The sequence below is a fragment of the Ursus maritimus genome, unplaced genomic scaffold (genome assembly GCF_017311325.1).
Source record: "Ursus maritimus isolate PB19 unplaced genomic scaffold, ASM1731132v1 scaffold_24, whole genome shotgun sequence".
Taxonomy (NCBI): Eukaryota; Metazoa; Chordata; class Mammalia; order Carnivora; family Ursidae; genus Ursus; species Ursus maritimus.
The window spans coordinates 33,818,209-33,845,919 of NW_024424897.1; the positions used below are offsets into that span (position 1 = coordinate 33,818,209).

The window sequence follows — 27,711 nt, forward strand, 5'->3', positions numbered from 1 at the left end:
AAAAGGGAGGCTGAGAACCATTGCTGAGCCAAGAAATGACAAGTCAGTAGTAAAGAGCATCCACACACTTCACAGTTGTAAAATGGCTTTATGTTCCGATATGTAAAATAAAATGTCCACGCTATATAACAAAACACTTGAAGTTCCATATCCCCTGTTGGGCTATTGTGTCTTCTAATAAAGTTTAATCTGTGGTGTGTGTGTGTTTATATATATATATATATTTATTTATTTATTTATATTTATATATTTATTATTTATTTATATGTTTTATCTAAACCATTCTTAGTTTTTAACATCAAATGTGTAATAAAAATTTAAATAGATGTCTTTCCAAATACCCCCTCCAGCGTTCATTTTATTAAGTTTATTCATTTGTAAAAAGCAAAGCTGAATTTGACATGTGGCCTGCATTTGTGAGAGAGAGAGAGAGAGAGAGAGAGAAAGATTTATTTATATAATATATAAATAGCTATTCAGCATGCAAAGAGTTTAGTGATTTCCCAAATTTGATTACAGAGTTCACACCAGCCCCATGGATGGTCTGGTGACGTTCAACACTAAAGAGCTGGGCTGGGGACTCCACGATCCGCCTCATGGAGAATTATCCTTGCTTCTCTGAGCTCCCTGGCTGAATTTACTGGAAGGAATGAATGTTTTCTCAATTCTTGTTTTTATTTCTGTTGGGCTTTCTTGCTCCAGAGGCGAGGATTTTCTGGGAGCAGAACAGGCTCTGCCTGGCAGCAGCTCCAATGTGGTCTCCTGGGGACTTTGCCAGGTGAATTGTGTTTCGTAATTGCCAGTCCTCAGATGCAGATGGTGCCTGAGAGGCTGAGTCTTGTACACCAGAGAGAGTGAGAAACTGCATGTCGGGGGCTCAGGGGAAGGGCTTTGTACCATAAAAGAAAACCTGAATGATGACAGAGATGCTATTGGCTGCATTTTCCCTCCTCTTGAAGGAAAAAAAATTTTTTTAATACCATCAGGTGGCACTTAGCACATGACCTTCTCTGAAAGTCATCCCTCAGTCCTCGGGACTCCAGGGATCGATTTCCAGACCACTGACTGAGCCGTCAGCTCCACTCCCAGAGCGCGCTTTGTGGCTTAGCGGAGCGCGTGTCTCGGGTCGTCTCACAGAATCTCCAGAGGCCAAAAGAGTGGGCCCCCTGTTCCCCAGACAAGATTTCCAGCTTTTCTTGCTAACAGAAGGCCAGGAACTCAAAGACGTGCACAGAGCCCTCCCACCCCAGCAATGAGAGTCTTCCCCAACCTTCCCTATGAGACAGACCTCACCACCTGGCCCCTGAGTAAATCAAAGATTATATTATCAAAACCTCTAAATAACTCACATGAACTCTCCACTCCCGTCCCAGCCATGCACCTGTCAAGAGACGTGAGATAACAGCGGACCCAGGTCCTGCAGCCCAAATCACTTCTTAGATAATTGTGGTTTTCTTCCTTGTCATGGCCTCAGCTGTATGTCAGAAGGTGGATGCTCTCCAAACGTACGCACGGACACACGGACACACGGACACATACACGCAGGCACACACGCAGACACCCCACCCTTTGAAGTACCTTCCTGTGTTTCTCGGTAGCGCAGGCCACCCACAGAGGGTAACACTGGATCAACATGGTCCTGGGGCTGTCGACAGACAGGGGAGTCATCCGTCAGTCCAGTTGTCTACAGTTCCCATTCCTGAATGATACTGTAAGGAAGCTTCCCGGGACAGGGAGAAGCTCTGAGAGTAGAGGAACTCATTGGCAGCATTCAGGTGTGGAGAGGGAGGCTTCCTCTCGCACACGGCAGGGAGGCCGCGCTCCCTGGGGAAGGAGGCGGTGGGCCCCCGCTCCCGGACCTGAGACTGTGCGAGCTGATTATAGACGCCGAAGTGGGTGTTGCCCGGCGGCTGGGAGCTCTGCGCCGAGATAGTGGGCAGCCGAGGCATCATAGTGGTGGCGGTGAAGTGCGTGGGGAAGGACTGGTAAGGCACAGTCTCCATCGTCTGAACACTGTAGCTTGTGTACGGGGAGACCGACGTCCACATGTTACAGCTCAGGGGGGGTGGGGGCAAGTCGTCCACCCCGGACACCCCGGCAATCTCGGGCCCCGAACCTGAGTACATACAGGCTTCTCTTGGGGTCACCTCACTGCAATAGGAGGGGCTCAGCATCTGTTGGTCGTAGGGAGGGGGAGAACGGAAATAATGATCCTCTCCCACGGCAGGGGGCGCTTCCAGATAGGCTCGCTTGCAGGGTAAGTCCAGATGGCGGGCACTGTCTGCTGGAAGACAAGGAAACCTTCAGGAAGAGCCATATTCCACCAGCCCAGGGCCCGGAACCCTCCTTTTGGATGCTGAGACGGCCCGCCATTGTCATTCAGGCCTTGCCCTTGCCCGTGTGGCCATGGCACCAGCTACAGCTTTTAAAAGGTGGCAGCAGCCAAGAAGTGGTCAGATTATGGACCCTGCTCACAGGCCACGGGGGACACCACATCAGTGGACACCGAGTGATGTGGTTAGCCAGGCGGCGTATAGCTTTCATCCTTTGCCACCCTGACTCTTGGGGATGGGAAGAGGCCTTAATGTGCACTGGCATTCTTAGGCGAGGCCCACCCTGGCCAAGGAAAGTGGAGGCAATTGCCAGGCCAGACTAGGCCCAGAAGCCACATCTGTCTGAATTAGCCAGAAAATTAAAGCCACAATGTTTCTGCCTTAATCCTCAGCTCCCAGGAAGGCCTTAGCAAGCCAAAGCTACTCGCAGGCACGTTCCTGTTGCTTTTAGAAGAGGAAGCAAACCCTGCATGTGTTCAAAGGAGTCCCAGCAGACTGTTATTATGCAGATTCCAACATAACAGTGTTTACAAAATTAAGAAATGGAGCTGATAATAAGTAAAAGGTGACTTGGACTTTTAAGGCTAAGCTGATACTCTCTTTGGGGAAAGATGTCATCAGCTGCCCCAAACCACATATGTGTGTCTTTCGATGTCCTCAACCATGAGAGCTTGACTGTCTGGAGTGGCACATCCTCCCCGGGGACTCAGGGACGACCCAGGCCTGAGAACTTGGCAACAGCCCACTCAACAAACTGAAGGACACTCGTCCAATGGCTTCACTTGGCCTCCCTCCTCTGTTTTCTCTAGGGGTTCATTCTGGGAGCTGTGTGTGTACGCAGGGCAGGGTGGCCTGGGGGTGAGTGGACCTGCACTCACCTCTCCCCTCCGCCCCTCTGGAAGCATCTCCCCTGAAGAGGAGGAAATTGGCCCTCTCTCTTACCCAGCTCTCTCGTTATCCCTCATTCATCCCTCCTCTCTATCTTCTCTCTAAATTCCTCCTTTCTCTCAAGAACATGAAGCTCTTGGACTTGGAAAGTGGCCCAGTCACTCGAGGTCAGGAGTGAGCAAACTTGCTCTGGAAAAGGCCAGATAGTAAATATTTTAGGCTCTGTGGACCGAAACGGAATCTTGCAGCCATTTGACCCTGCTGGTGTCACATGAAAGTGGCTACAGACAGCAGGTAAACAAATGGGTGTGTCTGTGCTCCAATACAATTTATTTGTGGATATTAAAATTTGAAATTCATGTAATTTAACATATCATGAAATAGCCATCCTTTGATTTTTTTTTCAACTCTTGAAAAAATGTAAAACCATTTTTTATGGCTCACAGGCCAAACGAAACCGGACAACAGTCCAGATTTGGATCAAGGGCCACAGTTTGCTGACCCCTGTTCTAGGTCATTCGTTCTAATAGGACTGGAGCAGAGGGTACGCAGAGCTCTACCAGCTGCTCCCTTGGAGCTAGGTGGAAAGAACATTCTGGATTCTAAGGAAAAGTCCCCAAACTCATTCCCAAGAGAATTTAAGGGGCCCTGAGAGTTCTTCTGGTATAAACAGTAATCATCTATATTATAGATGGAGAAATTGAGACCAGACCCAGTATCAGAGCATAGATGCTCAGGGCTCCTCTCCTTCAAAGAAAAAGAAAACAGTTCTTCTGTCTGGCTTCCCGGCCCCCAATCTACATCCACATAGCTGATTTCCATTCTTAAGACGCCTTTGCAGATCCTGGTATGATGAGGTGGGGAGCCTGTTCTCATGACTCTGGGTCACCCCTGCTTTAGGATTGAGGGTGCTTTGATAAATGACAGCCCCAATCCCCACACCTCTGGACCCTGAGGCTTTGGCCTCCTCCCAGGCTTAAAGACCAAGCCCACCTGACTTTGTGTGATCTGCCCACCCCTCGAAGGCTCTGAAAGCAGTGGCTGTAAGGAGCCCCTGGCATTGGGCAAGAGTAGCAACCGGGGTCCTGGGGACACCAAGGCCATAAGCTGTCTGTGAGGATTCTGAAGGCTGCATTACAATGAAGAATCAACATCCCGGCACTAAGACCGGCCACGGCCGCTAAGCTTCCGGGCCACACGATAACCAGGTGTGCGTGTGTGTGCGTGCGAGCCCACACAGGTGTGCACCGTGCATGTTCGCACGTATGGTGGAGAGTGTAGCAAGAGCTTTACCGCACGTCTGACCCTCTAGGGCTTCCAGACTAGGAGAGAGCTACCTCGTCTTTTCAGGCAGTGATAGAAGAGGCTGGAGTCCCTCTGGGCCGGGAAGGTGTTGAGGGGAAGGTCCTGGGGCTCCGCCGCAGCAAACTGCATGTGAGCCCCATTCTCATACTGGTAGTGCTGGAGCGCCTGGTGGGCACCGTGCAGGGGGCTGACGTCGGGCTTGGCTGAGAGCTGGGTGGAGACGAGCCTCTGCCTCATGATGCTTTTGGAGATCACAGGATACTCTTTGCTGGAGAGGTGGGGAGGGCAGTGACGGGGAGACAGGAGGAGAGTAAAGATACTCTGAGGGTTACCGGGTCTGCACCCCACCCCCAGCCCTGCCCCCGCCCCGCCCCGGGCCAGGCAGCCCCACCTCTGCAGCCGGGCCACACGCAGGTCACTGTCGTCACTGCCCCGGAATCCCTTGGCAAAAGGGTTGTTCTCAATTTTCAGCTGTGTGATCTGTCAGGAGAGGACACACAGAGTCACGGGGGTAGAGGACTGGGCTGGCTGCTGGCCCTCCTCCCCTGTCCCAGACCATTCTGAGCTCCTGGCAGGGTCCTGGGAAGGTGCACACCCCAGCCCTCGGCCACCCTGCACTCCCCATTCACGGCTGGCTCCTTGCTGGCTTCCGTCCATTCTACTCCCTGCGGACCTCCTGATTCTGTCTCCTGTTCTCCTGCCCCACCGGGCTACCTGCGTGCCCCTAACAGCTTCCCACCTGTGTCACCCCGTCCACTGCATCAGCCACCTCAGCTTCCGAGGGGCCGTACTCAATGCAAATCTGACTGTCACTCTTCTGGCTGAAATCTGCCACAGCCTACGGCCCTTCCTCACGCCCCCAGCCCACCTGGCCAGTCCCTTGCACGATGTGACAAGCTCCCTGAGAAGGGCAGCCTGGGCAGAGGCAGAGAGACAGGGGAGAGTGGCCCATGCAGGGATCCGGAGGCTATTTGGGGGCCGTCAGGCTGGGGAAGGGCTGTGGCGGGGTGGGAGATAGACCCCTCTGGCCACCAGCTGACACGCTCAGTCTCCTGGCCCCCACATAGCTGACCGTGCCCTGAGGCTCCTTTCCCCATTCTTTCCCTTTTTCCTGGCAGGCCCAGAATCTGACCTTTGAATCCCACCAGGGCAAAGAAGGTTATAGAAAGAAATGGCCTAACACTCAAGCCACGAGGCAAGCTCCACACTCTTGGTTCTTACGGTTGCCAACTTTGTCCCCTCCCCATAGTTATTCACACTAGAGATTTAGGGGTCTGGTCTCTCTTCCTGCTCAGCATTTGCTTTCTCACTGCTCTGGGGGACAGTCCAGGTGTCCGAGGCCCCTCCACCTCGAGCATGGGGGCTTCCTTTCCTGTCTCTCTGTGGTGGCACAGAAATGCCAGGCAGGGTCAGTGGTGGGGGCTGGGGGGCGGCTGTACCTTGTGATTCTGGTAGGAGGTCACAGAGATGAAGGAAGTCTCCGGGAACACATGGGTGCAGAAGGCTGTGTTTTTGGAGCCGAAAGCATTGTTCTCATCAGCCTTCACGATGTGCAGCCGTGGCTGGTACTTGTGCATGGAGTTGAGGATGATCTGGAAGAGAAGAGTCTCTTTCTGAGCTCCAGGTCCCCACCCTATTGTCCCTGGTCTGTTACCTGGCCTTGGGCTGGCTTTCATTCTCCTAAAAGCCCAGGTTCCAGGGCCTGATAGTGCGACAGGCCAGAAAGGTGCTAATGCTCCCAAGCGAAGAAGCAGGTCCCTGGGTCCCAGCTCAGCCTCCATGGTCCCTACTCAGCCTTTCTGCTCCAGAACCAATGCCTGGCCCCAAGACCTCAGCACAGCGTAGCAGGTGGAATTCTGAGCTGTAGGCAAAGGTCCAGGGTGTCATTGACCCGCTGTGTGACCTCGGGCAAGTCACTGGACTTCTCTGAGCCTCGGTTTTCATATTTTTGTAAAAGAGGATCCTCATACATAACTAACCTCCCTCGGGTTTCCCCGCTCTAGCTGCGCCTTCACCCTGCTGCTCCCGCTCCCCTCCTGCCTCTCCTCCTCCCCCCACTGCCGTGTGACCTGCCTTTCCTAGAGATGCCTGCGCGGGTATGCAGCATGGGGGAGCAGCTGAGGAAAGTGTCCTGCTCCAACCTTTTTCATCCGTTTCCACATTTGCAGAGGCCTGCTGAAGGGGCTCGGGGAGACCCAGACGCATCCTGCCCTCAGACCTGCTCAAGGCTGCTCACCGCCCAGAGGGAAGCTCCATCATGGGCTTGAGTTCCAGGTAGCAAGGGAAGAGAGAGCAAAGTTCCAGAAATAATGCCAGAGACGGCCAGAGGCCCCACGCACCTATGGGCCCTTGAGGGTGCCTGGGGTTGGGGTGGCGTCGCCACACCCGGCCAGAAGAGCCCAGGACGTTTGTTCCCAGAGCCCTGGGAGAAACACACAGTAGTTGCCGCCCCAAACCTGCTCCATTCGGCCGTGCCCCACGGTAGCGGCTGCATCAGGTGCCGTTAAAATGTATTTTTTATCGTTGACATTTGCCAGACGCCCTCTCTGTTGGAGGCAGGACCAGGAATTTGGGGCATTTTATCAGCACTGCTGCTTTTGTTAACCCTTTGGCTCCTATCCTGGCTGGGCAAGGCTGGCCTGGCCCTCTGGCCCCATTACTCTCTGAGCTCCTTTCTCTCCTTCCTTTCCTTCTAGGAGTGCCCCTTCCTGGGCTAGCCCACCCTTCCCAGTTCCCAGATTAAACCTCTGGGTGACCAGAGTGCCAAAAGAAGGGCCGGAACCAGGCTCTTCCAGGGCAAGCCAGGGCAGAAGCGTTAGTCTGGGAAAAGGTGCCACATTCAGCACAGCCTGGGGACAGAGACAGCCCAGAGGGCAGGCGTGGCTGACAGTAAGGGGCTCAGGAGCTGGGCCGTGGCCTCTGGCCTTCCCTGGGCTCCTCGGTTTGGCTGGGTCACCCCATCCAGCAGGAACCAGCTTTTCTGCCCTCTGCACGGGCTGTGCCCCCCTCAGCCCCCAGAGACAAATCTCTGGACCCTCTCAGGGCAGGTACAGGCACCCCGAACCCCCAGCCATGTCCTGTAACTGGGGACCCACTGCCCAACTTGGAGCCTTCCAGATAAACAAACTCAGAGTGGACATAAGTTCTGCCTTGGGAGGCCTCAATGGACATCCGTTTCCAGGAGGCTGGGGAGAGGGGATGAGTGTTGGGAAACACCTCCCAGTCCCCTTAGGTTACTCTGTCACCCCGCACTGCCCCCAGCTGCAGGAGCCCACAAAGGACACAAGTTCCCAGAAGACCTGGAAACTAAATACCTGGGAGGTGGCCTAGATGCCTCCAGAAGTCCCCAGAGTCCCTCCCACCTCTGGGCCTTTTCACATGCAGTTCCCTTTCCTTGATCTTCCTTTCCCCTTATCTCTCACCTTCTAGGGTTATCATCTCAAGGCCCAACTCTTCCAGGAAGCCTTCCCAGATCACTGGGTCCTGTTGTGAACCCCTGATTCTGAAACTTCCTCCCCACACATTGTCTACTTGGCTGTTGTGTTGCTTCCTAGTGGTTTCCTGTTTCTGCTTGTCTCTTCAATTAAACTGTAAACTCCTCAGAAGAAAAAGAGAAAGGGCCATATCTTTTACTCCTTTTGTACCTCTGGGCTCCTTTACCCCAAGACAGGAACTAGTAAGTGCAAGGCAGGCTTACAGGAGTGGGAAGACCTGGGACATGACCGCAAATTCTGTCCCTTCCTCTCCTACCTTCCTTTGCTCGCTAGAGACAAGGTAGCCTCTAAGGCATTTTCCAGGTCAAAACAAGAGATTAAACCTGCGCACAGACCACCTCTCGGTGAGCACCGGCATGCTGCGGCCCCCCGCACGGGACCAGGCCCTGGCCACTCCGGCTCTCTGAGGGCGGGGAGAACACAGACGGTGGACTGACAGACCTAAGCAGACGCAGGCACCTACGCAGTGAGGGGGACTGTCCCCTAAGGATGCCTTCAGACAGGTCACAGCACCCACCGTGCTCCTCTGCCACCTGGGCGTCCTGGGCTGTATCGGTCCGGCCAGAGCCCGGTATCATCAACTCCCTGCTCCTCACGGTCCTCACTTCCAGGTCCAGTCAGCGGCCAAGTCCCGTGACTCCATCCACAAGATCAAAGCCGCCCCATTCCCACTGTCCAGCCCCGATTCAGGCCCCCTCATCTCTCTCTGGGTTTGGGACCACCTCCTCCCTGTCTCCATCTCCATTTTCACCTGCTACACATCAGATCAGGTCACTCCGCTGCTTAGAACCTTCCAGTTCATCCAGGAAGATTATCCATTTCCTTTGTATTTCCTCCTCTTTCCTCCCAAGTTCTCCTCTCCCATTCCTGCCAGCATTTAGAGCTCAGTAAATGTCTTATATTCATAATGCCACCTTTGATGGTTTCCTTTTGCCCCTTGGAATAAAGGCCGAACTCCTTGGCCTATCGGACAAGGTCCTCCATTGACTGAGGTGGAGAGATTGCCAAACACACCTTCTAGGGGAGGGACCCAGACTGGCTGGCAGGGAAACCTGGGAAGAGAGAAAGTGCCAGACCTGCAGGGGCAGGGAGGAGCCACTAGGGGGTGCATCCCAGACACAGAGAAGTCAGGAAGGGTCCAGAAGCTTCTGTGGATCTCTGCTCAGCAGCTGCAAGTCTTGAGCAAGCTATTTCCCTCCAGTCATTCAGGTCCCCATCTGTAAAGGGAGGCCTTCGACTAAGAAGTGGTCCCAAACACCCTCCTAACACGGACAGTCTGGAAGCTGGACAGGTGTCTGGAAGAAAGTCCCAGTCATGGAACCAACGCAAATTTCAACTGGCGCCTCAGCCCCAACAGCCCAGGAGAATGTGAAACCAACTCTGTGACTCACACCTGGCTTTACTCGGAAGTTCCTCAGGCGCCACATTAATCTCTTTTGCCAGAGTCTCACATTTATGTTTGTGGCAGAGGATGTTGGGCCAAACGGACCAGCCACGTCAGAAAACCCCACTACATGACTGGTCCCGTCATTGTTTTACAGAAATGGGATTCATTATGTTCTGGCTACAATTCAGAAGCCTGTTCTATTTTAACAACTGTGATAGCGCCAGAGATCCATCTCCCCGGGAGATCGCCCTAGCGTGCTTGGCCAATGAGGTCCAGCTTGATCTGCATTAGAATCACAGCACACTAGGACATGGAGAGGCAGACCACAGAAATCATTCAAGTCCGACCTCCTAATTTACAGATGAGAAACAGGAGGCTTGTAGAGGGAACATGACTTGCCCAAGAACCCACAGCCGGTTGGAGACAGAATCCTGAGAAGATTCCAGATGGCCTCTCAGAGAGCACACCCTGCTCACAACAACATGCTCAGAAATTAATAATAAAGTGTCAACCCCACACTGCAGAGACGAGGATTCACCAGGCCCTAACGTCCATCACAGAACACAGTGTATCTGGATGCTAGCCACCCAAGTGTGACTGATGTCCATTTCGTCATAGATTAAAAACAGATTTTCCCCTGCCTCAGAATTTTACTTTCTAAGACTACCTTCTCCTTCATCCTGCTTATCCTCTCCAGTCCTGCAAAGAGGTAAGGACAGAGACAGGATCTACGGTTTACACAAAAAGAGGAAAAAACGGAGACCCAGAAAGGTAAGTGATTGGCTGAAAGACTATCCAAACTAGACCTGAGTCAGGCCGCCCATCAGCCAACTCCCGAGGCCTTGGCCAGATATGCCTCAGGCCTCACTCCCCCGGCAGCAGCCCAGGGGCCCGGCAAGCTTTCTGCTTTCTCTCACAGACACTGCAGTGTTTACGGAGCGTAGCCTATGTGCCAGGCCCTGTGCGGAGGAGCGTACGCCTGTCGAATAAGTACTCTTTACAACCCTATAAAGTAGGCATTATTTGGGGGCGCATTCAGCACAGACGAGGGACTGCGGCTCGGGGAGGTGAAGGCATTTGCCCAACTTCAGCCAGCCAGTGGGAGGCGGAGCTCGAACTGGCTCTAATTCCTGAGCCTGAGCTCTTACGCGTGCCTGGCTGGGGAGCACCAGGCCTGCTCGGGAGTTGTACGGGGCATCTATATCTCCCAACGCACCCTGCAAGGGCTCAGCACACACAGGGTGCAGCAAATGTGGGAGACAAAGAGGAAAAGAGGGAGATCAATAGCCCTGGGTCCCCACAGACAAGTTGACAGCATAAGCTTTGGAGGAAGGTCAGCCCCTGGCGGAGGACATGACTTCTCTGGCTAAATCCCACCCCCGTCAGTGGGTTCCGTCATTCACTTACTGTTACCAGCACCCACTATGCCAGGCCCAGTGCCAGGCACTAGGGTACAATGGTGATTTAAAACCTTGTGGTTTCCAATCTAGCAGGGAAGTCACACAGTCATCCAAAAACCAGGCAAAAGTAAGTAGTGAGAAAAGGTACTGGAACAAAGACTACATTTATCTTTTTATTTATTTATTAATTTTTAAAGTTTATCAACTTTCTATCTTCTTCTTTTGTTTTACGATTTTTTTTTTATTTGTCAGAGAGAGAGAGAGCACAAGCAGGGGGAACGGCAGGCAGAGGGAGAAGCAGGCTCTCCGCTGAGCAAGGGGCCTGATGTGGGACTCGATCCCAGGACCCTGGGGTCATGACCTGAGCCGAAGGCAGACGCTTGACTGACTGAGCCACCCAGGCATCCCAAGACTACATTTATAATAGTGATGACCAAGATGAAATACCTAACCGAAAATGTGTAGATCCTGATGAAGAGAAGTTGGAGACACTTTTGAAAGACAAAAAGCAGGCATCAGCAAAGAGAAAGGCGTTCCTATACATCCTCCTTAAGTCAGTTTATAATTTCGAGGGTTTGTAATAGAAATACAAATAAGTGTCTTTTTCAATACTATATGCTGATCCAAAGTTCCTATGAAAAAATAGATAAGACGAGCCAAGAAAACTCTGCAAAAGAAGAGCAATGGGGGACCGACCCTGCCAGACACTAAAACCTATCATGGTCTCAACAGCAAAGGCACTGGCACAGGAATAGACACAAATTCATATGGGGATTTAGTTTAGAGAAATAAGGCATCTGAAGCCAGGGGGGAAAGAGAACCAGTCAATTATTGGTGTGAGGACAACTGGATAGCTCTTTAGAAAAAAAAAAAAAAGTTGGATTCACACCTCCTGTTGAATGCCAGAATAAATTCCAAAAGGATCAATGGTTTAAATGTAAAAATAAATCCATAAAATCCTAGAAGAAAACACAAGAACTTTTCCTTCTAAGTGAGGAGTGGGTAAGGGCTTTCAGCTACTCAAAATCCAGAATCCATAAGGAAAAGAGCAATACAGTCAATCAAAAACTTCTGTGTGGGAATAACATTATAGGCAAAGTCACAAAGCAAACGGCAAACTGGGAAAACATACGAGCAATTCCTATCATACAGAGGGGCTAAGTCTTCCCCATTTATACACGCTCCTAGAATGGGTAAGTGCTCGAAAATCTGAGAGAAAAATGAGCAAAGGGTAAGGACAGCAGTTCACAGAAGAGGAAAAAAGACGTTTACCTTCACTCAGAATAAAGGAAATACAAATGGAAACTACAGCTATCTAGAGTTCTCCGGTCAGACTGGGAAAAGCCCACACGTCTCCACCGCGTGCTGGGGAGGCTACAGCGGTGCCGGGAACCCACATCAGCACAACTCATGGAGGGCGAAACCACAAACTCCAAACCCAAACACCCTTTGAGCAAGCAACTCGCCACACAGATGCTTGACACAGGTGAAAAATGACATATGTACCAGTTTAACTGAAAGAGCGAAAATAGGCATCTTCACTTCTTCCGTGAGGACTGGCTCCGTGATTAAGGGAACAACCGCGCCATGAAATTCTGTGCGGCCGTAAGGAAAGGAATCAAAGAAGCTGGAGATGAAGGGCGTGATAACCATTTTACACTGTTTACAAAGCCAGGGGCAAAAGCGTTTATAGTATGCTACCTTGTGGTATAAAAGAAAGGACTGAGATTCTGCATTCTGCTAGTATATGCAAAAAGAAATGCCAAAAGGAAACAAGTGACAGTGGTTGCCTGTGGCGGGGCTTGGAAGAAACTGGGTGGATGGGGACCCACAGGAGACAAATGGTTCATTACAGACATTTTTATTTATTCATTGGTTCATTTTTAAAACATGGGACTGTATTACCTATTCAAAAACAAATTTCATTTATAAGTATGAAATTGTGGGGGTGCCTGGGTGGCGTATTTGGTTAAGCGTCCGACTGTGGGTTGGGTTGTGATCTCGGGGTCATGGGATGGAGCCCCAAGGCAGGCTCTGTGCTCACTGCGGAGTCTGCGTAGGATTCTCTCTCCCTCTCCCTCCACCTCTCCCCCCTAAAATAAATCAATAAATCTTTAAATAAATACAATCCTAACCGTGGTAAGTACTAGGACAGAAAGGTGCGTGGCACTCTGGGAGCGTGTAATGGGGACCCTGAACTGCCTCCCCGAAGAGGGACAGCTTGGACCCCAAGGCTCGGCAGTAACTACCTGGGTGAAGAGGCCTGTGGTCAGAGGAGGAAGTAGCACACCAAGGGGACAATGCACGTGCCACTTGGTGGCCAAAGAGCTGCAGCCCACACCCCCAGGCTGGAGCTAACCCAGCCTCTGGAACAGTTAGACTTACTATGCCAGAAATCATAAGCTGGTCTTCCAGGTCAGCAATCTGGGGGTCCTGGGACATAAGAGGTGGTGAGGGCCGTCTCTCTTCTCACACACACAGACACACACACAGACACACAGACACACAGACACACCCCCCTGCAGCCATGGCCTCCCTGCCTCCAGATCAGGAGAAAAGTAAGACCCAGCCATCTCTATGTCCTGCAGCAGGAGGCAGGTCCTACCTCGGTGAGGCCCTCCTCAATTTCCCGAAGCGGCTTCTATTACCATTTCATGGTTACCTGGCCCAGGACCCTGCCGGGGGTGGGAGGGGGTGCAAGTAGGAGGCAAGGGGGGGCCTGCCCCTCTCTAGGCAGCAGAACAGAAGTGGAGCTGAATTGGAGCCCTAAGGCAGCAGCTCAGTCCTGCCCAGCCCCCCTGATCCTTTCTGCCCATTCTCTGGCCTTGGGCTTACTCCCAGAAATCAGTGGTCATACCCTGAACCACCCCCACCCCCACCCCCCACCCCCCGCCCAGGGAGGAACAGAGGGCCCTCCTGGACCACAGCAAACACTGCAAGGAGTTTTCGAGGCAGAACCCAGTCCTGGAACCTGTGGGACATGTGGTCTGAGGGGTCCCTGTTCCTGTCTGTAGCACCAGCTGCCAAGCCCAGGCCCTCACTGGGACCCTGGACCCTTCTCCTGGGGAAGGTTGAAATGAAAGGCAACAGCTAAAATCCCCAAGGGACTAGGAGACCCAAGGGAAAAGTCCAAAGTTCATTTGGCTGAGAAAGTTCCTCGAGGTCTGGAAGATTTTAGGGAAAACTGAAACTGTGGAGGGGAGCAGTGCAGAAGGAAGGGCTTGTTCGGGGCAGACTCGTAGCCCGAGATGGCTCTTTCCCAAGCTCCTGTGCCGAGAAGCCGAGAAGCCAGGCAGGGTGATGAAGGGCTCAGCACTGCCGCCGGCGCAGGCCCACGAGCAGAAAGCCCTGGTCCACAGGGCTTGTCTAGGAATCCATCCTCCACAGCCCTCGCCTGCATGGTCAAAAGCTTCTCCCTCTCCAGTGATGCTCTACATACTTGAAGATATGACAGCTCAAGCCCTGGGGACAGGAAGACAGGTGGAAAAGCCAAAGAATGCTGGGCTGGGAACGGGTACGGGTCCAAGCCGGCTCCTTTACTCCCACCCAGCCCCTGAGACAGTCACCTCATCTCTGGGTCCTGACACCGTACATGGGTTGCTGTAACCAGTAGGCTGCTCGTGCTGGGTAGACGCAGGGATGGGGGGAGAATGAAGATGCTCGGCCTCCCAACCCTCTGGCGAGAGAGCTGAGTTAGTATGGGGAATATCCCTACTGCCAAGGAGAGGTGAGCTCCAGGCAGGCCTGGTGAGTGTAGCCAGGGGCACCCCTGACATCACGAGCCCCTCAGGCAGCCCCACTAGCTCAGACTCAAGACTGCAAGCAGGATGACTGCAAACCCCTTCCGGACTCCGGCAGAGCCACCACAGAGGCAAGCCAGGCTGGGGAAATCTACTGCTGGGCCATGAAGGCCAGGTCTCTCTCCCGCTTCTTAAAAAAGCCCAGCTTTTCAAACACGTGAGTCCTCCCCTGCCACTTTCTGCAGGAGTTTGGGGGGGAGGGGTAGAAGAATCCCCTGAGGCATCCCTGCAGCTGGGGAACCATGATAGCAAGCTGTGCATCCAACATTCTCCCCAGAGCTTTGATCCCTGGGTACTCTTGACCCCTCGCTCAAAGATCAGCTCTTGCCAAGCTCTGTGCTCACCCCAGTGGTCTGTCCCGTGGGGTCCCTGTGCGCAGGGGTGGGCAGAGACGTGCCCACCAGCTAGTCCCAAATTCCCACCATAGAGGCCCTCGCTAACATTTCCCAGTTGGTCCCATGACCTGGACAAGCAGAGGAGGCCAGGTAGGAGCCAACGGGAAGCAAAGTCTTGGCCAGGATAGTGCCCAGTAAGACCCAGGAGGCCCTTCTGTCCCTCAGTTAAAAGGTCCTGTGCTCTGGGAGGTGGGGGCTTGGCCCACGCTTCCCATTAGATCGGTGTCTTGCCTCCGCCCCCGCGAGAAGTTGGGGCTGCACCTTTCTGTGCACACCCCATGGCACCTGCCAGCCTTGCATGGGAAAACCCGTGCTCCTTGCAAAATGGAAAAGTCAGGAGTTAGTTACGTTAATTAAACTTTCTCCTGGTTGCTTGTTTATGGATTACCAACTCAGAAGAGAACTGAACGGACTCCGAAAATTAGAACTAAGAGCTGCTTGTCTTATAGACCAATCAATCAGAAATGACCCATTGCTGGCATTTTCCATGAGGAACTATGATTCACAGGATTCTGATTTGCATGCAACTCGTCAGGAGTAGAACTTAGATATAAAAGAGGCACATCCCTGCACCCCACCCCACCCCAACCCTGCATCGCCTTCCACCAGCCACACCCTGAGTGTTACATGTACAGCCTGGGCAACGGCATCCCGCGACCTCTGCTGCCCCCGTGCTCCACCCCACCCCACCCTGTACTCCAGAGTAACGATGGGTAGCCGAGAGGGGCCGGGCCTGTGCCCTGGTGGATAATACCAGGTCCCCAGACTTCAGTTTGCCACACACTTGAGCTAAAAATTTCCACATAAAACGTTTTTTGTGGGCCTGCCAGAGCCAGATGGGGAAAGAATGAGCCTCCGCAGCCTGGACGGGGCGTCAGCAGCAGCATCCCTGGGGCTTCAGAGTCTGTCTTGTAAGAGCCAGGTCCCCGGCAAGGCCAGGAAGGAGCTGCCAGAGCGAGGCCTTCCCTTCCAGAGGGCAGGGGCTGCCAGGCCAGGCAGACGGCACACGCCAAAGAGAGGCTTCAGAACTCATCGGCAACTTTCCCAAGAAAGCTAACGTGTTGTGGGCTCAGCAAGGCCAAATTTGGGGAAACTGAAGTGGAGAGATTTGACCATCATCATTGTCCTTGTCAACAGCCGTCATTTATTTAGAGCCTCCCACGTGCACAGGGCTTCCTGCGTATTCTCTCTGTTAATTCTCACAACCGTGAAAGGTTTCTAGATAAGGAAACCAAGGCTCAAAACGGCCAAGAAACTGGCCCAAAGCTATGGAGCCGGCAAGTGTGAGGAGAAGGAGGTGCGGCTGTGGGCCTCGGACCGGTGCTCCTTCCAGTCTGGCCCCGGCGAGTGCCAAAGCCCGGAGCTGGATCCCCACCGTGGATGCGCCACATCTCCACCCCTACCCAGCCCCCCCACCCCAAGCCAGCTCTCAAGGCCAGACAGCCTCTTTCTTACATGGCCGAAGGGGTCCAGGTGGTTGTTTGTAAGCTTCAGCTTCTGGAAGGAGACCAGCTGCCGCATCCAGTGGGCCCCAGTGGCAGGAGAATCGGGATGGACATAGAGCCTTCCTGGCATGGCGGGCTCCGCCTTCCCTGCCACCATCCTGCCGACAGAGTAGATAGAACCACAGTAGTTGATTATTCTGGAATCTGGGTCTGGAAAAGCCCAGATTCCCTGCCTGCTCTGAGAGCAAATCCCCACAAACCTGAGGGGGGCAAAAAATCACTGCTCATTCTACACTCTCAGATTAGGACTTTGTGAGCAGGAGTGAGGGTCAGAGGAGAGCGAGCTGAGGAGGGGCAGCGATTCTGAACCTCTTTTATTTGATTGCAGCAGAAAGAGAAAGGGAAGGTGCAGACAGGTGTGATTATTTACTTCCGAGAATGGGGCTAATCACTAATCTATTGTGGGGAGATTTAGGCATTTCTCTGTACATGTTCTAGTTTCAATTTTAAAATGTTTTAAATTATTTTATTTGGACGGAGCTTCTCAGAGGACCTAGACAGCTTTCAAATTGCTTGTCCCCAATACAGTGCTTATCCCCAGAGAAATTAGTTGGCAACTGCCCCTCAGCCAGAGCCTGTTCTGAATGATAATCCAACCCAAAGAGAGAAGAAATAGAAACATGGCCCTTGACAGGACGTGGCCACTGAATCCTGCTTCTTCAGCCCAGTCTCTGCTGACCCTGCTACCAACCCCTGTGGAGCCCGCATCCGCTGGCTGCTAATTCATTCAATCCCTCTCTCTCTCCTCTGGAGCTCAGTCCTGGGCTCTGGGGACAGACAGGGTACAGGGGAGGTCGCCTTAGGAAAAGCAGCCCAGTGTTCATTTACCCAGCCCCCATTTTGCCCTACAACCCACTTGTTTCCCCCCTGGCCTTTGCCAGAGGGTCTCGTCGTCCAACCACCAGGCAGCTGCCCCTCACTGTGGATCAACGGCTTAAAGGGAGGGCTCACAGCCAGACAATGAGCAAGTGGAATGACAGCAGAGAGATGCCACGGACCAGGCACCTGGGTGCTAACCATCCAATATCAAAGTCCCCCAAGAAAACAGCTCCCATCCTCCTCCCCAGTGCGGTCGGACCAGAGCCTATATCCGTCCAGTGCTGGTGTCCATCTTCCACCCCACAGCATGGTCACCCATCCTGTCTGTCCACAGCTCTAGGGAGAGAACAGACTCTTGGAAGCCACCAAACACTCAAACGCTGAAGCTCCTTTCCAGCCCCAGCCCCATCTGCAGCCGGTGGGCAGACATTTGCCGACCCTGCAGCTCCTGCGGGCTCGGTCCCCAAGGCTGCAGGTCTGGGCAAACGCTGGAGCTAACTGGTGAGTCCCCGGACCAAACACCAGGTGGTTGGGAGAAGACGGGGGATGCGAGGGTCCCAGGTTCTTACCATTTGTTGTCACAGAACTTGTAGCGGTGGTCATCTGCAGGGACGACGTCAATCAGCAGGATGTACTTGGTCTTGGGGTTCATGCCCGTGACTTTCACCTTGTAGCTGGGGAACATCCTCCTGGGGGAAGCCAAGGTGTGAGGCAGAGGCATAGACGGCACCAGGAGAGATGGCACACAGGGGTGAGGGGACAGAAGGCCTTCAGAGACACTGGCCCCGATCAGAACTGTGTGAGCTGGTAAGGCCCGTCCCTCTCTGGCCTCAGCCCCCCCCCCCAAAAGGGAAGGGCTGCACTAGCCGCTCTGAGCCCCAGGAGCTGTGTCTAGGAAGAGGGCTTACCTGGCTTCCCCAATACAATTCCCTCTCCCCCACGATCCCCTAATATTTAGGCCTACTAGTTGTGAGCAGCTAAAGCACAGAAACCCTCAGGGTCATGAGAGAAGATTTCAACACCAACCTGGCTGCTTAATATCCCTCCTGTCCTTTGTCAGTCCATACACTACTAAAGTTCTGGGATGCCATTACAGGGGCCAGAGCAAAAGATCTGGAAGTCCCTGTCAGCTGCTTCTGTAATCAATGGAGTGTCTCCTCTGGGCCTTGCCTCTGTGGAAACCTTCAGGCCTCAAACCAACTCACAGGAAAACAGGAGAGTGCTGCTAGGTCTTTGGATTCCTTTGGGGTGTTTAGCAGAAGTGTTTAACTGTGTGAAGACCTTGCCTGGGCCTGTGCACACTAATGGGGGACCAGGCGAGGTCAGCTCAGGAGCCTCATGGGGAAAAGCACGGATTCTAGAACCACTGTGCCATGGGTTGTGAGGTGTTAGGCAAGTTGCTTGGATCCCTCTGTGCCTTGGTTTCCTTATCTCTAAAATGGGGATGTTACTACCTATCTTATATGTTGGTGTGTGGATTCATTGAGTCCATTTGTGACTCTTACCACTGGCCCTCATTGCACTCCTCCCTCCACAAATCAGTGGATGACCGACCTCTGGGAATATGGAGACACCAAAAAACAGGAAGTTTTCCAGTTTCCACAGCTCATGCCAAGACTGTCTGGGACCCTGAGGCTCGGTGAATATTCTAGGGAAGGGCTTCCCCAGACTCCTCAGCACACACACGACCAACAGCATGTACACATACCTGCAGGGGCACAGCTCTGCCCCCTGGTCACCAGGTCCCTGACACTCAGCCTCCCCAGAGGGGCAGAGAGAACTTCCTCACAATCCTCCTCGGACACCCCCACCCTCTCCTAGCTGATCTCCCACAAAGGTGTTTCCCCCGACAGAGACGCTGCCGATCCAAACCTAACTGGAGACACTAAGGTGTCAGGAACCAAATCCCCTGAGTTGGGACAGTGCCCAACCAGTCCCCTCAAGGAAAGCCATCAAGAGGTCGTCTGCCTCCTCACTGAGCTGAGAGACTATAAGGGGAATCTCAAGAGAAGCTGTCCTAGGCACCTCAAACAGATGATTGGAGCCCGCCCCCGCCCCATTTTGTCAACAGGGGTTCTAGCTTACCTGGACAGGACAGGGCTTCTGGAAGGGTTCAAGGCCTCCACAAGCCGGCAGACCCTACAGCAAGCCCCGGCCAGGACCGGGAGGTAGAGAGTTCCCTTCTACCCCTGGCCCGGCCCCAGTCTGCTCACCCTCTCTCTTGTGGGAGGAAAGGCCCGTGAGAGCACTGCAGCGGGCCAGGGACGTGGGAGGTGTGTGGCCCTGTGTATGCACGAGCGCCTGTACGTTGAGTACACAGTGGAGTGCGCATGTGTGCGTGTGTGCGTGCCTGGAGCGAGGAGGGAAGTTCTAGCTGCAAGTCTAGGGACTTATAAACCGTGTGGAAGAATTTGTCTCAGATGTCAATTGAAAGCATTTTCAAATGTCCACCCCACCCCCTCTCCAGGAATGGGGGAAGTGAGAGGGCTCAGGAACCCAATCCTGCCTCCTGCTTACCAGCCCCTGCCAGGCCTGGGGGCACAGCTGGGGCTTGCACCACCCTCTTTCCTGGCCCAGCCTCTTCCCTGATAGGCCTAAGGCTGAAGCGGGGAAGGCAGCAGCTGCCTCACCTCCCCTCCTCCCTGGGGGAAGGCCAAGAATCCTGTCCCCTCCAGGCCACCATTTTGTAACTGCTACAGAAACTGCCACGAAATGGGGCAGGCCTGGCTGTGCTTGGGCTGACCTGGCACGAGGGCCCTCTAGGTGGCAATGGCAGAGGGCAGATATGGCTGCCCCCCAGGCCAGTATGTACAAGGGGGCCAGGAGAAAATGGCTCCCTGCCACTTGAATAGTCTTCCTAAGCTAGGCCGAGAAGAGGGTGAAGGACCTGGCCCCTCCCCCACTCCTACTCCCTACTACACTTCATCTCAGCTGCTCAGGAGGCCAGGCTGACATGGCTAAGGGCCTATAAGCAGCCTGTGCTCAGCTCCTCAAGGCACGGAACTGGGGTCCTGTGATTTGGCTTCTCTTAGAAGCTGACCATAGACGGGATTCCTGATGGCAAACACCCTCAGGAAGGCTTTGCCAAGAGTTGGGGCAGGGAAGGAAGGGATCCCCCAGCCTCTGCCTCAGCTGCCTGCCAATTCCCCTCTTCCAAGGGCAGCGGCACTTAGAGGCAGGGAGGGGGATGGGATATCGGGTCTGAAAGGGGAGTTCAAAGGTCCACTGCTCCAGGCTGAACTACTCAGGCTCAGCGAGCTCCACTGCTTTCCCGCCAATAGGTGCCTCCCCGTCAGGGTCCAGTCTGGTGACTGCTCCTGAGAACCCCGGCCTCGGGGAAGGCCCTATCATTTCCCCACCTGCGGGACTTCAGTAGAATGAAGGGCACACCCAGGTGGGGGACCAGCTGCGTGCTCAGGGGAAGCACCAGGTCCACCCCGCCTGTAAGCCGCCCTCCCCGGCTGAAGGCATCTGCCCTTGGTTCCAGAAGGGACTAAAGCTGGAGCCCAGGGGCCCAGCACGGGAGCATTCAGGGGTGGGCATGACTCCTGCCCCAGAAGGCAGGCCGGCTCTGGGAGCTGTGACACCCTCGGGGCTCCCCCTACACTGTAAAGGCCCTCTCTACTGAAATCCATGAAAAGACGGCGCCATGTAAACTGTTTCTGTGACTTAGGACATAAATGGACCTGAAAACCACCACTGTGGGGGAAATGCACACCTCAGTGGGTCGCGGAGGGAGGGCCAGGAAGAGAGGGAAGGACTCAGCGCCGCCTGGCTCCCACTCTGCCCCGCCACCAGCGCTGGCCCGGAATCCCTGGCTCGCCTGTCCCGGACACCCTGCGGCCCCCCTACCCCGCTCCCGCGCCGTCGAGCCCTCTCCCCCACTCCGTCCCTGCACCCCGCGGGCCTCCCGGCTGCGTCCCTGGCGCCCCCTCGGGGCTCCGGGCCCCGCAGGCAGAGAGGCGCTCCGGGCGCACGCGGAAACGGCTCCGCCGGGGAATAAACAAGCCGCCCGCCCCGCCGCCCGAGAGGAGATGAAAGCCGGGGGTTTCTCCTCTGATCATGAAACAGGCTCTGAAAGGGTGCGGGCTGGAGCCTTTATCTACTTCATACTCGGAAATGGTTTTAGAATGAACTGCTAAGATAAGCTTCCTTGGACGTTTCTCGGCGTGGGAGGCTTGCGGGGCTTGGGGCAAGGGATTCGGGGCACTGTGATTTTGGCAACGACCCCTCAAATGCTCGCTCGTTGCCGAGGGGGGACGTGCAAGTTCAGCTGGGCTCCGAGAGCTGCGGGGGCTCCCGGCTCTCCGGCCAAAGCCATCGCCAAATTCCTGGCCTTGACCCACGAGCCCCCCACCAATCCAGATGGGGGGGGGNGGAGTAAGCCGGACCTAGGAGACCAGCCAGATTCTCTCCACCTAGGCAGGCCACCAAACCCGAAACCTGAAGGCACCCGACTTTCTCTGGGGGCCCGGAAACCCCAGGAGCAGCTAAATGTGCCTTCCCTTAAACACAGGCGCAAAACCAAATCAAAGGATGAGAGGTCCAGAGAGGGGCTTCGAGGGGGGCAGGGAGTGGTGGGGGGTGAGAAGGCACACAGGAGGTTTCTCCCCTGTTTCTTTATCTGGGTGGAGCTTTGATTGGAGGTACTCATTTTGTGAAAGTCTATAGAGCTGTACAATTAAGATTTGCTCATTTTTATGCAGGAATATTCCACTTCAATAAAATGGACATTGAAAATTATACCCGTATATATATCATATGTGTGCTGTCCATATACACACACATATATATATACACCAGCAGTGCAGCCCCGAGTCTGAAAGGAACCCGTTGCAGGCAAAGAATGGGGATCCACTGTAAACCCCACTCTTCTTTCTATCCCTAGTGTCTGGGAATCTTGAGAGAGATTTCTGAATATGTTGGGAAGAGGTTAAGGCCCATCAACCAAGGCTCAGTTTGGGGGGGGGGGTTGCTGTGTTGCTGCTGCTGCCTATACTGAGACCAAACCTTCTAGAGCCAAATGATTTCTGAGAGCAATGGCAAAGCTTCATAATTTATTTCCACTTAGACACACACACACACACACACACACACACACACACACACACACAGTTTTCTAATTCACTCAAAGCATTTTTAAGAAATATTTTCCCTGGGGGGGGGCAGGAGTGAGGGTGTGTGGAATGGATGCTGTTTTGGAAGATCAGTTGTTTCTCAGATTTTTTTTTAAAGACACTTCCTTCTGATAGACTTTTGCTTTCAGAAAATACTTTAGAAAGAGATCAAAGGACTCTCTCCCCAACCCACTTTCCCAGTGTCTTCAACCCTTACTTGTCTTATCACCCACGCCACTGGGCTCTGACGCTCTGTATACAGAGCAAGGGCAATTGGCTTTGAAGCCCCGGATTAAGCTGGGCCAAATCCTTGCCTCAGAATAACAAACAATACAGGTTCAACAGGAGTTCTCATCGGTAGTTCATTTTTCAAACGCAAATTCACTGTCACTAACACAAGCAACATTGAACTCAACAGGCTATGAAGGCTGATAGTGGAGATTTATCTGGTGGCAAAACCATGACCTAGGAGGAGAGCAGTCAAACGGTTAGGAAATCTTCATTTTTGGGAGGTTTATATTTAAATTTTTGTGGAGCTCACTTTTATCTATGTTTGGGAGAAAATGCAGTTTCTCACATGTATCAAGCTTGGCAGGGATGTGAAGGAGGTAGAGAGAGGAGGGGTCTGCTCTCTGCAGTAAACGGCTTAAAACTTATGAGTGCAGGAGCCTGAGAGAGACAGAAACTGGCTGGGAGGATTCTGGCCCCATTTTACACCTGACATCAGGGGTTACTGAGTATTCAGAAATTGATGTCTCCTGATGTGATTGGCATTTTATTCCCCAGATCGAATGGTTTGAGAATCCAAAGCCGCTATCCAATGAAGGGGATTATTCTGTCCTTGGCCTTCAGACCTTCAAGGGCTTAAGGCAAGAGGCTTGTGACCCAAAGACTCACACTAGCTTGAGAACATTCTGGTTCCCCTTCTCCAGGGCCTGCCTCTCCCTCAACCAGACCATGCCCCTAACCCGCCAGGGTCCCTAAGGTAGAGCAACAATCCCACGTTGAACGGCCTTGTAAATAAGCCATAACAGGAATTTCTCAAAGTTGGGGTTTTGTTCTGGGGTGGATTACATCCGCTTGGCTTGTGTAGACCCGGCAACTGCCTAATCTTGCTTCTATCTATAAGAGCCAAGTGCCTTCTCTTCTCTGGGGTCAGGTTTGTGTTCCCTCGGTTCTCCTCCAGCTCCAGCAGTCTAGGAATCTGTGATTCAAGGTTCAGGAGAAGGGTCCAGGCCATCTGCTAAGAAATGCAGGTGTCCCAGGAAGGGTGCTGGTAGAGACACAGAGAAGAGAACCGGGAGTCCACAGGGGCCCAGCAAAGCAAGCTGCCTCCTGTGGCTGCCCAGGCCACAGGGATCAGAGCCCTGAATTTGGTCTCTGAGGTCAGTGAGCACCTATGCAGGAGGAAAGAGGGTCTGTGAGAACCATGGGGACGGGTGATGAGGCTAGTGACTTTCTTAAGGACTAGACTTGTTGCAGGAATAACTTTCCACCAGAGAAATGGAAGAGTGTGATGAAACCATAATTGGTCGACTTCATGGCAGCCATTTAAAAATTATCATCAGCATTCCCTGAGGCCCATCTCTAAGCCTCCTCTAGGATCGGGCACAAACATCTGCCTGATGTTGGTCACCTCTGGAAGTGTGTGTGTGTGTGTGTATTGGGCGAGGGAAGGAGGAGGACCCATGCAGATGCAGGAAACCCCACTGATGAGAATCACAAATGCCTTTTGTTTTAAATGGCAGAGGCCAGGTTTGCCCCAAGAACACGCTGGCCATTTATTTTCAAAAAACAAGGTTATTTCTGCTGCCTAAAAAGGGAAATTCTGGATCTTTCTCTTTTTTCTTTCCTTCCCTCCACCCCAGCAGTCACAAGAAATAAATTCCCCCTCTTCACACCTATAATCCGCTCAACAATTTACCATACATAGCTCACAGGAGCCCTGGTTTGAGTCTCACAGTAACCGAGAAAGGAAGGATGGCAAGTAAGTCTACAGTCACCGGCTCTGTTTTCCGCAGCACCACGGAGCCACAGGAAGCTTAGAGACTTGCCCAAGTGCACTCAGCTAGGAAGAGGCAAGGCTTGTGACACCTGGTTCCCCACTGTCCTCAAGGACGGTTCCAAGTGGCACCCTCTACCAGGTTCCCCTTACGCAGCCTCCTTCCCCATCTCCCAAATGCAGCAAATTCAGGCCCGGATATCCCCCTGCTTCTTCTTCTGAGAGAGGCTCTAGGTGGCCTTGCCACCTACCGGGGCCCCGGTGGCCAAGTGTCCAGACCTCAACAAAACAAAGGAAACCTTGCAAGGCCTGCCAGGGAGCAGACCCCACAGCAGACCTACACCACACACTGCAAATGACCAGCTTTTTGTTTCTTTTGAACAGCCCACCGTTCTTTGAGCAGTTCAGCAGAGTTCTTTAAAAAGTAGAAGAAAAATGCGGAGTGGGTGCCAGATATTTCTCTAATTACGATTAATTTTAGCCAGCCTTTATGGTATGCTTACATGTGCCCGGAGCTAAGCTAAGTGCTGTGCATACAACCGTAGTATGGTTTTGCAGAGGGGCATGAGGACAGGGCAGAGACCCCGCAGCACCTTGCCTGAGGAGTGCACAGACCCAGCCGCTGAGTGGCACTGGAAGCTGCTGAGGTCTGACCCCCCCTATCCCTGGCTTCACCACCTTACTCCTTGGAAAACCCCATTATGGGCCAGGCATTGGGATGTTTTCACACCTACCCTGTCCCCCAGGGACCAAAGTCAAATGTGAGTAAGTGGGGAGAGGGTCGTTCTTCCCCGCTTCTCTGTCTGCAGCAATCCCCCTTCACTGATAACCACTGGCCTAGCCCTCCTGCCCCTCCCGGGACTCCCGGCCCCACCGAATCTCTCTCGTCCTGCCCTGTCTGCATCTCCCTCCTCTCACCCTCTCCTCTAGTCTCTCTCCCACAGACACCAGCGCATTTTAAAGATGTTTCCACTTTATAAATCATTGTTTCTGGCAGCCACCCGAGAGCTGCTCCCTAAACAACACACACGGAGGGCCCAACAGTGCCTTTCCCTTGGCTGAGGGGGGTGCTGACAATAGAAGACCAGCACCCCTGCGATGAGAGATCTGGGGTTCACAATGCCGAGGAAAGTTATGGAAATAGGAACACATAGTCAGGTCCCCTTCCTCCATCTGTTGAGGGCCATCTCCGGGTCCCCAGTCAATGCAATCCTGAGAAACCCGGCAGGTCCCCAAAAGGAGAAGGACAAAGCAGCCCCCCGGGGGGCCCACAGTGCTGGAACTGGGGCCTTCGGCGTCACGATCCTTATTTGCATTTTATTTGCATAGTGCTGCCCCTCCCATCCTTCCTTCCCTAGGGAGGCGTTAGAGGATGCCCGGCGTGAAATCCTGCGGCCCAGTCGGAAACCGTGGTAGGACGCCGGGCTAAGGCCAGAACGTCCAAGGGGCCGCCTGTCATCCCTCTGGCTGGAGCAGGAGAGAGGACTGGTAAGGGAGCTCCTGAGGATCCCCACGGGTGCCACCAGTCACCTTCCACCCCGTTAAACACCCCAGCGCTGACCTGCCCGCCTTCGTGATGATCATCTCGGTGCCCGCCTCGTGGAACTTCTTCCAGAGCTCCTTCTCGTGCAGGCCCACCTTGATGTTCTCGATGGTCTAGGGATGACAGGGAAGGGGACGCATGTCGGCCTGGGCCACGGCTCCACGCGGAGCCCTCAGGACGGAGGACACAGAGCCAAGGAACTGTGCAGAGGACTGCCAGCCCCAGGACCCCATGCCTGAAGGTTTCGTTTCATAAAATTATACTGCACCCCTGGTGAGTTTTTCAAAATTTAAACAGTAGCTGAAACCCACTGCTTCGGAGCTGCACCTATAAGGGTCCGCTGAGGACACATACTGACCGTGCCAGGGTAGATGGCACACTACACAAACATGAACACTCCACGCGGCGGGATGTAGCCACAGGCTTGCGGACAGACACACAGACACAGGAGAGACGCACGCACCCGCAGACGCTACGCAGACCCACGCAGGCCGAGGGCGTGAGCAGACGGATTCCTTTCACTGTGATCATCAGGTTACCGCTGTGACCCTCTCAGCGACGTCCGCGATGCGGCTCCCCGCTCGCACCGGCTGGGATCCGTTCTTCCCTCCCTGTGCCAGGCTTTCGCCCCCGCCCTCTCAGCATCGCCCTTGCTGGACACTCGGCCCGGGCTCGCCCCGCAGCCACAAGGGTGCCCTCCCCAGTCTGTCCCAGAGTAGCCCCGAGGGCACGAAGCAGAGAGCTTGAGCCCTGCCCCGCGGAGCAGAACGCGCGGTCCGGGACGCAGCCAGGTCCCCCGGGAATCGAGTCCTGTCCTCTTTGGGGCGGACTGGCAGACGCAGGCAGCCTTGCAGACAGACCCACGCCCGACCTCTGCCCGACGGCCAGCGGGCCCTACCTGCTCAGCGGCGGCGGCGGTGTCGGCGCCGGGGCCCGGGGGGCTGCCGAGCGCGGCTCCGCTGAGGCCCGGCGCAGCCAGCGCGGGCTCGGGGGCGTTGGCGGCGTTGGAAGCGCTGGCCTCGCCGAGAGCCGAGCCCGGGGCCCGGAAGGCCTCCTCGCTCTCCGACAGGCCCTTATCCTGCAGCATCTCCTGCGGGCACAGCACACACCGAGTCACATGCCCGGGTCCACACTCGCCAGAGGCCCCGAAGCCCGCTCCAGCCCAGCCTGGGGACTTCGGGCCGAGAGGGAAAGGCCGCCCCGGCGCACGTGGACACCGCCCCCTTCTGAGCTGGGGGAGGGAGAAAATGCGTAGGGTAGGACGGTGGTCTCCTCCCTCTGGGTTCTGGACCTGGGAGGGTCTGTGTGCGGTTCAAGGTCTGCCTGCCCCTGGGTGTGGGGCTGTGTGATGAGCAGGTCTGGGGGAAGGACCGCCCTCTCGGCATTGCCCCAGCTGTACCCCCAGTCCCTCCCTCCTGCTGGGCTCCAGTGGAGCCTGAGGCCCGGATCTCTTTTCGCTGTTTCCTAATAACTGTGGTCCAGGCTCGCTCTTGGGTCAGGGCAGCCAGGACACCTCCTGGGTAGGCACGAGAGGACAGCCAGGCCAGGAAGGCAGGGCCCAGGCCTAGGGCTCCACACCTGCAGAAAGGGCCTAGGGCTGGGCAGTCCCTCAGGCCCCTGCTCACCCATCTGCCCTCACCCACTCCCTTAGACAGCAGTCAGGTACAGCCTTCCTGAACCAAAGGCTTTCACTCCTGCACATTCTCACTCCCACAGATACCCT

General features: G+C 54.2%; 1 protein-coding gene across 2 annotated transcripts; it reads right to left on the reverse strand.

Moving 5' to 3' along the window:
* Positions 1-1,455: 1,455 nt before the first annotated feature.
* TBX4 (T-box transcription factor 4) lies at positions 1,456-27,075 on the reverse strand. Of its 2 annotated transcripts, none has more exons than XM_040639902.1 (8): positions 26,887-27,075; positions 26,007-26,101; positions 17,896-18,015; positions 16,458-16,605; positions 5,966-6,118; positions 4,918-5,006; positions 4,559-4,794; positions 1,456-2,281 (listed from the first exon to the last, which is right to left on the reverse strand). In XM_040639902.1, exons 1-8 carry the CDS (start codon positions 27,073-27,075, stop codon positions 1,665-1,667), a joined length of 1,647 nt encoding a protein of 548 aa, XP_040495836.1. In that variant the 3' UTR covers positions 1,456-1,664. The 2 variants fall into 2 exon arrangements, with proteins under 2 accessions (XP_040495836.1, XP_040495835.1); XM_040639901.1 differs by having other exon boundaries at positions 1,456-2,284.
* Between the last annotated feature and the right edge of the window lie 636 nt (positions 27,076-27,711).